This window comes from Pantherophis guttatus, chromosome 7 (genome assembly GCF_059756535.1).
Source record: "Pantherophis guttatus breed Tessera chromosome 7, ASM5975653v1, whole genome shotgun sequence".
NCBI lineage: Eukaryota > Metazoa > Chordata > Lepidosauria > Squamata > Colubridae > Pantherophis > Pantherophis guttatus.
In genome coordinates this window covers 23,734,472-23,748,424 of record NC_142069.1, presented here as the reverse complement: position 1 = coordinate 23,748,424, position 13,953 = coordinate 23,734,472, and the positions used below count along the sequence as shown (strand labels likewise).

The window sequence follows — 13,953 nt, the reverse complement described above, 5'->3', positions numbered from 1 at the left end:
AACTTTTTTAAAAACAAATTATAAAATACTATAGCATTTATAGGATTATACTGTGTTACTACACTAAGTACATCTCCTACCAGGAGAGAGAATAACATTACAATCTTCCAGCACCCACAGCTCCTGAAATGGGTTTCCATAGCATTCAGAGCCCTACATTCAAATAAAGTTGGGAATAGAAAGAAATATCCTCTGTACATGTTCACAGTAGCTCATGCCTTGGTCACCTCCCAATGTGCTCTCTATGGGACTGCCCTTGAAGACCACCCAGAAATTGCAGCTAGTCCAGAATGTAGCAGTGTGCAAAGTAACCCAGGAGCTAGGTTTGCCTATGTAAGACCTCTGTTGCACAAGTTGTACTGGCTTTCAGCTTCTTTCCAAGTGCAATTTAAAGAGCTGGTCATCACTTTTAAAGCCCTATATGGCTAGGTTATCTGCGTAAAGGCTTTTCCCTAAGGATATGCCCATCCTGCCAGATCAGATAGATGGGCACAGTCCTAATCCCTTCCCTTAAATGTTGCCTTCTCATGGTACCTCAAAGTGTACCTCTTCTATGGCAGCTCCTGCCCGTAGGGTACTTTCTTCCCCCCAAGTTCAGTTGGCCTCCACTCTCCTAGTCTTCCATAAAGCTTTGAATACCTGGCTTTTTCCCCAAACACTGGGATGAGTTGTTTGGTTCATCCAAGAAGTTTGGCTTGACTCCACGTTTTTTTTTTTTAATGCATTTCATCTTTATAGTTTTAAGATGGCTTTTATGATGTTGCAACTTTTAATTGGGAGCCTTGATTATAAGATGGGTGGCTATATAGTTTCAAATAAATAAATTGTATAAGACAACTTTCCCAGATTGGTGCTTTTCAGATGTGCTGGATACTAGCTCATATTGTCCAGCTATTCTAATCAAGCAAACAGCAGGATAAGGAAGGTTAATATAATGGGTAAATTTAAAAGAGTTTGAAACTCTTTTAAGATGTTTTAAATTTAAATTAAATTAAACAAAGCCCACAAAATTTTCCCTGAATAGACAAATCTCAAAAATTTCCAAAAGTTTCATATTGAAAAGATCCTAGTGTTTGATTCTATGAAAGAAAAGAAAAATCCAACATATATGGCAAGGGGGGAAATCGTTGATAAGGCATCCAGTTTGATTAAGCATTATGTAATAAATATCTCTTGTTGGTATAGCTGACTGATCTTTAAAACTGAGTTACTCAATAAATAAAAATAAATGAAATAAATGGTTTATTACTTCCTTATTTTTCATTAAAATGGTTGTTGCCAATTTCTGTAGATAAGCTATGACATGGGAAATTTTGTGTTAATGTGTTTTTCTGCTTATATATTAATCATTTCTCTTGCAAAGGATATATTAGGCATGGTAGATTAAGAGTCAATGGCTGCTGTGGATTTTCAGTTTGACCATGAACAAATTCCTTATGTTGTTTCTCATTAATTACAAAAGCACTAAGAAATGTAGGATACGATTTTTAGCCTAGTTCATTCTCTGACAGCAGTCTATAAAAACAGTGTTGGGAAACTCTAATATACTTCCAAAATGTTTTCTGTGCCAATTTCAGGATCTGAGATTTACAACTCTTAATTTATTCAATGTCACTAATAAATAGTTTGGCTTAAATTCAGAAGTTATTCATTTTTATATTTTTAAACTCTTGACTGTCTCATCCTTATGCTCTTTCATGTTTTAATGTACAGTTCTGGTAAAAGAGAATATGCTTATTCAATTGCTGAAAAATTGACAAACGGCAAATTTGATAAAAGATAAGTTATACTTTTATGTATCTTGGCACATTGCTTTCAAATAATAAATTATCACTCAAATATTTGGCCAATCTCAGAGTTTGAATGTAAATGTTTGATACTGTATTTCTTTCATATTAAAGAGATATTAAAAGCGCTAGTTTGGTGTAGTGGTTAAGGCATCAGGCTAGAAACTGGGAGATCATGAGTTCTAGTCACATTTTAGGCGCAAAAGCAGCTGGGTGACTTTGGGCTAGTCACTTCTCTCAGCCCTAGGAAGGAAGCATTGGCAAACCACTTATGAAAAATCTTGCCAAGGAAATTGTAGTGACTTGACCATATAGTTAATTGATTTCTCTTCAGTGTTGTATTTTTTTCTATGTTTTATGTAATGCAGGTTCCAGCTATCCAACAAAAGAGAACAGTGGCGTTTCTAAACCAATTTGTGGTTCACACAGTTCAGTTCCTGAATCGATTTTCAACTATTTGTGAAGAGGTAGTACATACCATACTGTAACTTTCCAAAGCCAGCGTATACTACATTTCTCTATAATGCATGCTTGCTACAGAACAGAAATAATTTCAATTCTCATTCTTTACCATGAAAAGGTTAAAAAAATGAAGAAAAAGTATAATCTGCCAGTGGAAAACATTAAAATGTCTCTGTATTCAAAGTTAGCTTGTTAGGCTTTGGCATGCAATGCTTTGGGGAATATTTCTGGAAACTTGGTTTTCATCCTTTATTGCTTTAAACAAGAGGTAGTTATCAGTTTTCATCACCATGTCACCATATTAATCTTTCTGGAGAAGCAATACATTTTTATTTGTGGATATGAAACATTAATGGAAAAGTCAGAGTAGAGTTAAAGTAAGTTTATGAGGGACTTTTTGTTAGAATTTTGCCATTCTTTTAATGTATTAGTATTACTTTGCCATATTCAGTGTATCTTGAGGTTTTTGTGTCTCTATAAACTCCAAATTGTCCAGGAATATTGTTTTGCTTACCTGTACTTGTTATTAATTAAAAAGAATACTAAACCAATAGGATTTTGCCTAGAAGCCTACTGGGATTGTTTATTAAAACCTATTAGATAAATCAGTTGAATCTTGACTAATAGTTTAAAAGCATTTCGCAACTAGTCTAACAACAAGCTCTGGAACTCTGAGACAGTTAACTATCTTTGTTAACTATTTATGTTTTGGCACCAGACTGAAGAAAAAAATGGTGACTTTTATAGATAATGAATACTAAATTATATAATATGCTTAATAAATTGAATAGATTAATTTGCTAATTTATATGCATTTGAGTTCATGATCCCCTCTCTTGCCTATGTAATACATTTTAGTGTTACCAGAAATTAAGGCTATTCTAAATGTCCTGTGGTGCAATCTGAACATTCAGGAATGCATAGATTAATAAGAACTCTCTGCAAGTATTGACTGCTTTGAATTATAGTTGCTGAGTTAGTATCTTTTAGCTAAAATTATTTGTTAGCAAAGCTTGATAAAGAAGGATAAATATAATCATATGTCAATATGTAATGTGTGTCATGTTATTTGTTAATGGAATGAATATTAGCATAGTAGTATATTAAATCAGTTGAACATCACAGTGTAATCAGTTATTTTAAACCATCTGTATAATAGCACTTAAAGGATCATTGTCCAATATGTTTCATATTAGTCTCCAAAAGACCGAAGGAATAAGTTTGCTTTTCAGGGAGATGGATTTGGGTGATGGGAAAGAGCTAAGTATTACTGGATGGAAAATGTGGAGGAGTTAAACGATACTGAGGAAATTGTTGAGTAATATTTCTCTTCCTTTTTCCCAGAAATTGTCAGCACTTTCCCTCCGTATTCAGCAAATTGAAACTTTGCTCAATATTCTGGATGCAAAGGTTTGTCCCTGATTTGCCTCTTTTTATGTGGTAGTTTAAACATTCTTAAATATATAATTTGTAGGGTTCTGAGGGTAGATTTCATTTAGATCATGTTTGTCTACCAACAAAAATGAGCACATATATTTTTAGTATTAAAGAAAGTAAAGGAGATCAGAAAGGAAATAGATACATTCAGTAGTGCAAAGTGGAGGTAAAGATTTGGACATATGTAAAGTCTGACAGTCCTAGCATCATGTAACTATACATTCTGAAACTTTGATAGAAGAGAAATGTTTATCAGATGTTGTATTATGGATGAAAAATTTGTATGATCAATATTAAAATATCATTAATCTGTGATGTGCTCCATCTTCAGTTATCTTCTGTGCCTGGCCTAGAAGATGAGATCTCAAACACCAGTGTTATGAATGGCTCTGTCTCACAAATATTGGTAGATCCACAGACAACAAATGTATCGCCTAACGTGGAGGTAAACTAGTCTTTCTAAAGCACAATGTGACTGTATTCAAAAGACAAGAAAATCAAAATTATTTGAAAATAATCAAATGGTTGGTGCAAGCTGTTTATTTGCTCTCATTGATTCTGGGAACTAGCCAAATAATACACAAATAGCTATCCCTTGATTTGCTACCCTGTTTCTCCGAAAATAAAACCCTGTCTTATATTTTTTTGCCACCAAAAAAGGCACCAGGTCTTATTTTCAGAGGGGATGTAGTCCACTGACTCATCTCACTTGTGTGCGTCACCCCCAGCCTCCTTTTCGCTGTCAGAGGCATTTAGGAACTTCTTTTGTGGCTTGCAAGGCCAGCAAGGCTTTCCTGAAGGCCTCTGCAGCTGATAATAGAGTTCTGTATTGATCCTGAGCTCTGTTATCAGCTGCAGAGGCCTTCAGGAAAGCCTTGCCAGCTGCAGAAGAATTGGGCCAGCAAGGCAGGTGTCTGGCGAGGCCTGGCTGCAACTGTCCGAAGATGATGAGTAGGGCAGCTCCCCCATCCCCACCCTAGCTAATTTTTACCCATGCACCCTGGAGTGGGCGGGGTCTTAATTAGGGCTTTTTTGGGGGGTAGGGCTTATATTGGGCATGTGTAAAAAGCAAGCTAGGACTTACTTTTGGGGTAGGTCGTATTTTCAGGGAAACACAAACACTTTTGTGTGAACTGAAAATTTAGACTTCCTTCTCTTTAGATTCAAAAGATTCAAAAGATTCATCTCATTGGACTCCAGTTTGATTTCTGGTGACTTAATAGACCCTTGCCTAATTAGTCCAATGGGGAAGTAGTTTGCCATTGCCTTCTTCTGGGATGCATCTTCAATTCCCAGTGTCCCCAACTGCCTTGGGTTGCACCAAAATCCCAAGTTGGTCCAACCCTGCATAGCTTTTTGCAGTCAACTAAGCTTGACTAAACATTGTCCAATTCATTGCCCAATTCATAGGCATTGCTATTCGGGTTTGTCTAACTGCTGCCCTGGCAGGAGGAGCCAAGCAGGACCAATCAAACTTCATATATAAATTGCTGGTAGAACTATATTTTTAAAAAATTTAATGTGATATCCAAATATAGTAAATATAGTCTGAGGACATGTGAAGACTGGTGTGCATTGTTTGTTGTATTGCAGACCAGTGTACCTGAGTTGGGGCAACAGAAGACAGATGGAACTGGTGAAAATGTCATCACTGTAGCAAAGGATCCACGCTATGCTAGATACCTCAAAATGGTTCATGTGGTAAGTCACATTTATTTTACCAGGCTTTATCATAAACATTTGGACTTTTATTACTTGAAGCTTCCTTTAAAGTAAACTTTGTCTTTTGAGGTTAATTGTGAATGTAGGTTGAATTTTACATGCTTTTAGCATAGAAATTAGTATAGCAATTGATTGAGACATAAATATTGAGAGACAATTTTCCTCTGTCTTGCTGTACCCAAAGTACAACAACCGTCATTACTAAAAATGCTGATTTTTTATTATGCGCCAGATATATATATATATATGCAAAAAATTAAAATCTCGGGTGTTTTCCCGCGTCATTATAAATAAGTTGGTTAAAATATTTAAAATCCTAGTTAAAATCCCATCTTAAAATCTTCTAAAATTCCCTACAGAGCACTTGCAAGGTCCTTTAAAACCTCAGCTAAAATCCTACCAGTGACTTTAAAAGTTTTTCTTAAAGCAACGTTTCGACAGGCTCACACCCTGTCATCTTCAGGCTCTGTTTCATGTAGAAGCTATGGGTTCTCTGTTGAGAAGACATATATATATATATATATGTGTGTGTGTGTGTGTGTGTGTGTGTGTATATGTATATATATATATATATATATATATATATATATATATATATATATATATATATATATGTAGGTCTTTGGTTATGGACTTGGCTGTGTTCTGATTGGGTGGAGGTGTGTTCTGATTGGTTAGGGGCTTGGCTGTGCTCTTGATATCAAGGAGTATATGAAATCCCATGCACCGCCTGCCCCACCACATACATCGGACAAACCAACAGACGAATAAGTGCACGCATAGAAGAACACAAGAACTCAGTCAGAAAAGAGGAACCAACTTCTTCCCTGGTCCAACACCTTAAAGCCACAGGACATGATATTGACTTTAAAAAGACCAGAACTATCGCCAAAACTGAACACTTTAACAACAGAATAATCAGAGAAGCCATCGAGATAGAAAAACGCCCACACAGCATGAACAAACGAGACGATACCTCCAGCCTACCAGCCATTTGGAAACCCGCCCTTATTGACAAACGAGTCCCTAACACGACGAATGACACCAGACCCACACTCACGAGAGCCACACAGGATGTCACCACCACACATCCACGCAGAAAGCAGACTCAAACCCACACTGATAATGAGCCATGACCAAGGACCAGAAGCCAGACCGCAGCTGCATCATTAGCCACTTTAAACCCCTCCAATCCATACATGAAGCAGACTGACACCCACCATGAAGAGCTCGCACGGCCACAAACACGAAGCCAAACAACAACAACGCAGCTCACCAGCTCAAATCCCCCTGCAACTCAGACTAAGCTGAGCACAACCAAGCCCCCACCCAAACAGAACACACCCCCAGCCAATCAGAGCACAACCAACCCCCCATCCAATCAGAGCACAGCCAAGCCCCTAACCAATCAGAACACACCTCCACCCAATCAGAACACAGCCAAGTCCCCACCCAATCAGCTCACACCCCCACTAGCAGTTAAAAGGAAGAGACAGCTGCGATCTCACATTGCTCCTGGAAGCACGAAGCCGAGAACACCAGCCTGAAGATGACGAATGAGACTTCGTCGAAACATCGCCAAGACACTTCCAATTTTACGTGGGAGAAGACCCGAATAACCAAAGACCTATATACAAACACCCGCGAAAACCTGAGAAAACACATACATATATATATATATCTATATATCTATCTATCTATCTATCTATCTATCTATCTATCTATCTCCAATGGTTTCTGCAATTGTTTTAGTCCAACAGTGTTTATTTGTGATAGCCAACTTAAAAATCAGTTTTTAATTTAAAATTAAGCTTTAATTTTCTTCCTGATCGGTGCTGGTCACGGTTGTCCCAGAAAACCAGTTGCATTTCATTTATTCTATCACATAGAATTTGTTTTTGGCTCTATTACTTGCTCACAAATGAGCTCCTGGTAAAACAGACAAGCTTTGACAGAGCCAACAGTTTTCTTTTTAATGCCTTTTGATGCTGAAACGTGCAAAATATGAGCAAGAGTTCAACTTGAATAAACTAAAGTTTAAAATGAAAATAATCTGTAAGCCTGGCAAAGTGAAACTAAATTGAACAAATAGTCACATTTTTTTCTGATTCTGTATATGTAATATTGTACATCATAGATTTGATGCAAAGGGGTAAGAAGTTACATTGATAATTCCACTTCAACTGTTGTTATTCATTTGCCCTGTTTAGCTTCTGATCCTAGTATGATCTCATCACAAAGCAGGTTAGAAACTTGTGGTTTTGTCGGCATTCTCCCAAGTAGGATATGATGACAAAGCAATTTTGATGCACATGGTATTTGCTTTGTCACTCTTTACAGTTTTGCTGGAAGCACACAGCTACCCTTTACAGCCATAATGCAGTCGGGGGGGGGGGGGGTTATGACATTTGATTTAACAAGTTGTAGACTTGTGAAGACTCTGAAACATCTTTTGCTTTTGAAGCACTGCATAATCTTGAAATGCAAGATAGTGTTACAGCTCTTTCAGTAGTGGTAAAAATCACAGGAAAATGTAAGCTTTTGTGATTCTCCTTTTCCTGGATATGCATGATGATATAAAAGAGGCCAGAGTTGTTCACTGGAGCGTGAATAAGGGGAAATGATCTTGAGGGAAATACTATAGACAAGAACTAATACATAAGCAAGGAGGACTGAAACATCCCTTAAGTCTTAAGGGATACAAGTCTTAAGGGATACATTGTTTTCTGGTCTGGACTACTAGTGGGACTGACAAGTGAGATGGTAGCTGAAAGGAGATTGCTCGTTTGATGCTTTTAAATGCATCAGATTTATGTGAGATGTCCATTCAAGGAGAGGCACATTTGCACATCTTGTTTCAACAATTGGAAGTTGAGTAGGAGAGCCTACTGTTTTTTGTACTCAGTCCTTATACAGGAATAGATGTCCAATATTGCTGATAGTATTGTCTATCATTCAGCTAGGGTTTATATTCTTAAATATGTGCCCTCTAGGGTAGAACAAAAGTTTTAAGAATTTGCATACCTGGAATAGCAACACAGTTTTTTAACGATTTATGCAAATCTGATGTATAATGAAATGTCTGTGCCTGGGAAGCAGAATAAAAAATGCTGAATTCTTGTCTGCATGGTGGCCTATTTCAAATATAACAAATATTGACCTATTTTAAGTATAACGAATAAGGAAAGTGTATACCTAACACTAAGAATTTAGCACATATAATGTAGACTGAGGAGCTTTGTTATGACAAGTAGGACAAATTCTTCGAATCATTACTACTGCTTGAATATCTGTTCATTGGATATATGTTGAGAAGCTGTATTTATGTGGGGTGCATATTTTGACAATGATTTGGAAGAAATGCTCTGGACTTCATACAATCTTAGTATTAATTTGCTAAAGAAATTCTAAAGCTTTTTCAGGCTTCTAAATGAGTAGTTGGGAAAAAATGCTGCTACTTTTGGGACTTCAGTATGAAGCAGAGAGATACTGTCCTCATATACGGTCCCAAATGCTCCTGAGTCTTTTTCAAAGCATGTAGAGTTCTAATAGTTTGACTTACTAAGGAGGTGAATATGTTCTAATCTGATAACCAAGGAATCGGTTTTACTACAGTTCCAGTAAAAAGTTTGAAGCAATGTTGGTAATGGCAGATATCCATATGGAGCTGTTATTAAGATGGGTGTGATAAGTTCAAATGTTTGGTGTAAACTTCAAAGTAAAAGCAGAAGAGCTCTCTGTGGCAGTAACCAAGCCAACACAGAGCCTTAGGAAAGACAACTTTCCAATTTTAAGTTGATACAGAATACAATGGTTCTCTGTGTAAAGGTGGGTCTGGAAATAAATGACCTTTCATTTGGAATAGTGTCACCATCTGTTTCATAAAATTTAAGCTAACCTTTAATTTAGCCCAAGGATATAATTTCTCTTAGTTATGTGATACAATTCCCTTTTTAGTTAATTATCAATCATGTTAGCATTATATTTCTGTTAGATAAAGTTATTGGCAAGTAAATAATTTGTGGCATTTCATCTTACCCATTCCATCCTTCATATTATCATTGACAGTTTCTGGGATTAAAACCTAGGTGAGAATATTTTGATTTTATTTTAATTTTGAAGCCTTACAATAGTTTAAAAACTCTGAATTAGGAACAGAATAGCAGATTAGAACAGTGTTTCTGAATCTTGGCAACTTTAAGATGCATGGATTTCAACTCTCAGAATTCCACAGACAGCATACATATCTTAAAATTGGTTGATGTCCTTGCTTTTCCATACTCAATTCATGATAATTAATGCTGTGCAACCCAGTGTGATGTGATGCTTTATTTCTGGGCTGCCTTTACTGCTTTGATCAGTCTGTAATCCTAAAAAAATGAATTTTTGCACATATTTGATCTCTTCATTGTCAATTATTTTGACATTTCCATTCCCTGCAATGGTCATTTGATGTTGGTCATTTTTACGTTCAGGAAGAAGTCAATTTTTTTGCTGCATTCTTTAATGTTTTGATCACATTCAGGATTTCTTTGGTTTCTGAGAGGAGTTTTGTGTCATCAGCATATTGAAGATGGTTGATGTTCCTTCCTTTAATCTTTATTTCAATTTTTGATACTTCAAGTTCTAGCTCAAATGAGAAAGTCGAAGGAATGCAGCCTTGCTATATCTTGAACCAGTTGGGATCTCCATATAGTGTTTGCACAGTAGCTTCCTCCAGTACAGCAACTGCAGCAAAATGACCCAATACCCTCAGGACTCTCAGCTTGTCATGATCGGCACAATCAAAGGCTTTCGTATAGTCAATAGAGCAAATTATATATATATATATTATATTCTTGAGACTTTGACATGATCCAGCATAGACTTGTAACATGGGCATGATTTCCACCCCTTCTGAAGGCAACTTGAGGACCTGTTAATTCCCTTTCAATGGTTGGCACCATTGAATTGTTGTATGATCTTAGAGATCATACTTTGTTGTGACATTGTTGTATGGTCTTAGAGAAAATCTTGCTAGCTTGCTAGGATGATGGCAGTTGTGCAGTATTTGGAGCAATCCTTGGAGTCACCCTTTTTTGGCAATGGAATGAACATGAATAGTTTCCAATTCTGTGGCCATGTGTTTGGTGATGAAAATATCTTGTATATATGCATAATTAAAACATGTTAAATTACTTGCTTTTATACATGTCTTATTTAACTATGCCAAGAAATCCTTGTAAGGCTTCCCCTCCTGCTTCAAAAAGTTATGTTGACCTTATTAATAAACCATTTTTTCCATGGTCATTTCCACGATGGTATAACTTGACATATTTGTTTAACAACATATATTTCACTGGAGAATTCTGAAATGACAAATTTCTTTAAAGTTCTTTCCTTTTACAATTTTGTGGGGAAATTTTCAGCTTTAGATTTGTGATTCCCTTCCCCAGTAAAAATTGTATACTGTTTACAAATGAAAAATGTTTACATAATATTATTAAGTAACATTTTCCATTTGTAAGACATAAGAAAGTAGTTCTGAATAACAGAACCCTGCCGCCACCACAATTTAGTCTTTGTATTTCAGGTTACATTTTCCATATGGCAGATGGTGACTCCTAGTCATAAAAAAAATTGTGTGCTAACAGTAATGACAGCTCTGGAAATTCCCACTCTTAAACTGCTGAGTGTAATTGTTTTTATTGGAGATAGCTAGTTTTATATTAGGGTAAAGAGCTCCAAACACAGATATGCAAGGGAAAATATTAATCACCACATCAGCATGGCTATTGCCATGTTAGCCTTGACCACTCTCTTGCTTTCCTCAATGACACCAATACAGAGATACTTCTCTGAACAGTAAATTTTTACTCCCTTCTTTGTAAAATGCTGCACTTACCTTGGGCCAAAAGTACTTGGGTTCCATGCCAAAACCAACCACACTACATTAACTACTGTTAATTTAGAAATCAAGGTATTTTACATCCTTTTCAGACTTCCAATAAACCTTGGAAATGAGGTTTTCTTTCTTTCTTTCTTTCTTTCTTTCTTTCTTTCTTTCTTTCTTTCTTTTTTTCCTTCCTTCCTTCCTTCCTTTCTTTCATTCTTTCAAAAGAATGTTCTATTTGAACTTTGTCAGCAGAAACATGGGAATAGCTTCTCTTGGAAAATCTCTAGCAAAGACCTTTGACTTCAGATTGTTCCCAGGAGTCTGAAGGAATATAAAAGAAGAATGTTTAGTGATGAATGACCCACAAATGTTGAGGGAATTTTAGTGAAAAAGCCTTTTTTCCTTCATATGCTATTGGCTAAAAGTATGCCATTGTGAACAGTCAATATGAAAATCTGGACATTGTGCTGCTAGAATTCAGATAGGCCTTTCTGTGTTGAGCATTGTTTTCTTAAGAAACTGTAGAGGAAAGCTAAATAAAAGTAACTTTTAAAAAAATGAGATAAAATATGCTGTAAGATTAGTAAAGATAATTGCTGAGAATAGTTTAACAGTAAGCACTATCACTGATACAAGTTATATCTTTCTATTCAGCTGGTGGAGTTTACCTTGCAACATGAAAGGATATAGTACTGATAATGTGTAACCTTCATATAACTATAAATACCAGAATGGTCTTGAGCTGTGATGGCAAACCAATGGCACTCATGCCACAGGTGGCATGCAGCGCCCTCTCTGTGGGCACACAAGCCATCGCCCCAGTTCAACTCTGCCGTGCATGCACGTGTGCCTCCCACCGTCCAGCTGGTCATCGGGTCTCTGCCGCACATGCATGGGGGGTTGCAAGGCACATGCGCACATGCGTGGGGGCGGGACACGTGTGTGGGGCCCACGCACGCATTGCATTTGGGGGTTTGGCCACATGCGCATTCGCGCACACGCACGCTTTTGGGCACTCGGTCCAGAAAAGGTTAGCCATCACTGGTCTAGAGTCACTAGACCATCAACTAAATTTATGACTTAATAAGAAATTAGAGGTTTTTTTCTGCCAACTGCTACTAGCTAACTGTATTGGAAAGGATAGTTCCACTATCTGTCTTCTAGTATAGGTGATTTTAAGTAATTCTATTATGATATTATTTTATTATGTCATCTCTGAATCTTGCTACTGCTACCATTTTCTTACACAAACTGGTTCCAGTGGTAGCATGACTTCTATTGTACTGTCACATCAATTGGAAAATAAAGTTCTTGGTTTTTGTTTTTTTGTTTTTTAGTGGTGCTTTTGAATCATGTTTTATGGTGGAATAAGCAATATTGTTCATTTGCAGTAAATATATCTTAGATAAATAAAAATACTGCTTCATGATGCTTGGGAACACACGTGGTCTTTCATATTCTGGTTTGCATTGTGATTATTGCATTGTGAAATAAATGATTATTTCATCTCATCTAATCTTTCAGACCTCTAAAACTATTTAAAAGGTTGAAATGATGGTAGGATCTTGGGAAGAAATTGGGTTGAATTTTGGTCTATTACTTATTTGCAGTGTGGCAATTTCATACTTTCCTTGCTGCATTAGCTGTTTGGTTTTCTTTGGCTTCACTTCTGTGATCATCTTGCCAAATTCCAGCTGCTTTTACAATGATACTTAATTTTGGCCCACATCATGCAACAGATACAGGTAGTGCCTGAAAAGTAGTATTGAGCTTCTTGAAAGATTTAATTGAGTGTATCCAATGTCTATCATACTGGGATTTATTTTTTAAAAAAATTTAAGACAAGTCTGTCCTTAGGGATCCTGTAATAAATTGTTTGGAATTGTCTTCAAATGGAAAAGTATATCCCTTTTATTGTATTACTGGCTTCCATCATAGTTGCCATCAAACTGTAGCAGCATAAGTAGCAAGTTGGAGAGGTTGCCTATAAATCAATCAAAATAAAATTTGTCATTAGTAATCAAAGTCATTGTCTCCAGAGCCTCTTTCTTAAAGTTTGTATTGGTGCTTATGTTTGGGGTAGGGCTCCTATGTTCTGAGCTTCTCACAGTCTTTTTTTTTTCCTCCCTCCATAGGGTGTTCCTGTTATGGCAATAAGAAACAAAATGATTTCTGAAGGATTAAACCCAGATCTTCTTGAGTAAGTAGCAGTATCTGTTTTGCTTAAACATTATTTACATAGAACCTAAATGGAGCTGATATTTGCATATGTTTTCCCAATTCCCAAGATTTATCCTGAGATAATACAGTTCTCAGAAGAACAAAAGTTGTACATCTGGCCCAACTGGTTGAGAAATATTTTTTTTCAATTATGTGGAAATAGGCATAGTAGTTTGAATTTATGAAGTGTTCTTGGAATGCTCAGTGAGCCTGCCAACAGCTCTATGAAATCAACCAGTGTTACCTCCTTATTGCAGAATTGTGAAGTCAATTGAAAGTTGACCTAAACTAAGCAAGATGTGAACTTGGAACCTTCCAATTTGTTTACTTAAGCCATTTCACAATACCAGTTATCTAGCCTTCCTGGATTTTACATTCAGAGAAAAAAAACTTTTATATAATAGTTGCCTCCACTGTATCTCCATCTCTTTATGGCATACCTCTAGTACA

General features: G+C 36.5%; 1 protein-coding gene across 2 annotated transcripts in view; it reads left to right on the top strand.

Moving 5' to 3' along the window:
* The window catches only part of WASHC3 (WASH complex subunit 3), a 53,294-nt gene that overhangs the window by 4,229 nt on the left and 35,112 nt on the right, over positions 1-13,953 (top strand). For both annotated transcript variants that reach the window (XM_034402736.3, XM_034402735.3), the window contains exons 2-6: positions 2,156-2,254; positions 3,594-3,659; positions 4,018-4,131; positions 5,280-5,387; positions 13,419-13,483. In XM_034402736.3, coding sequence (XP_034258627.1) covers positions 2,156-2,254; positions 3,594-3,659; positions 4,018-4,131; positions 5,280-5,387; positions 13,419-13,483 — 452 coding nt within the window. The remainder of the gene's footprint in view (positions 1-2,155; positions 2,255-3,593; positions 3,660-4,017; positions 4,132-5,279; positions 5,388-13,418; positions 13,484-13,953) is intronic.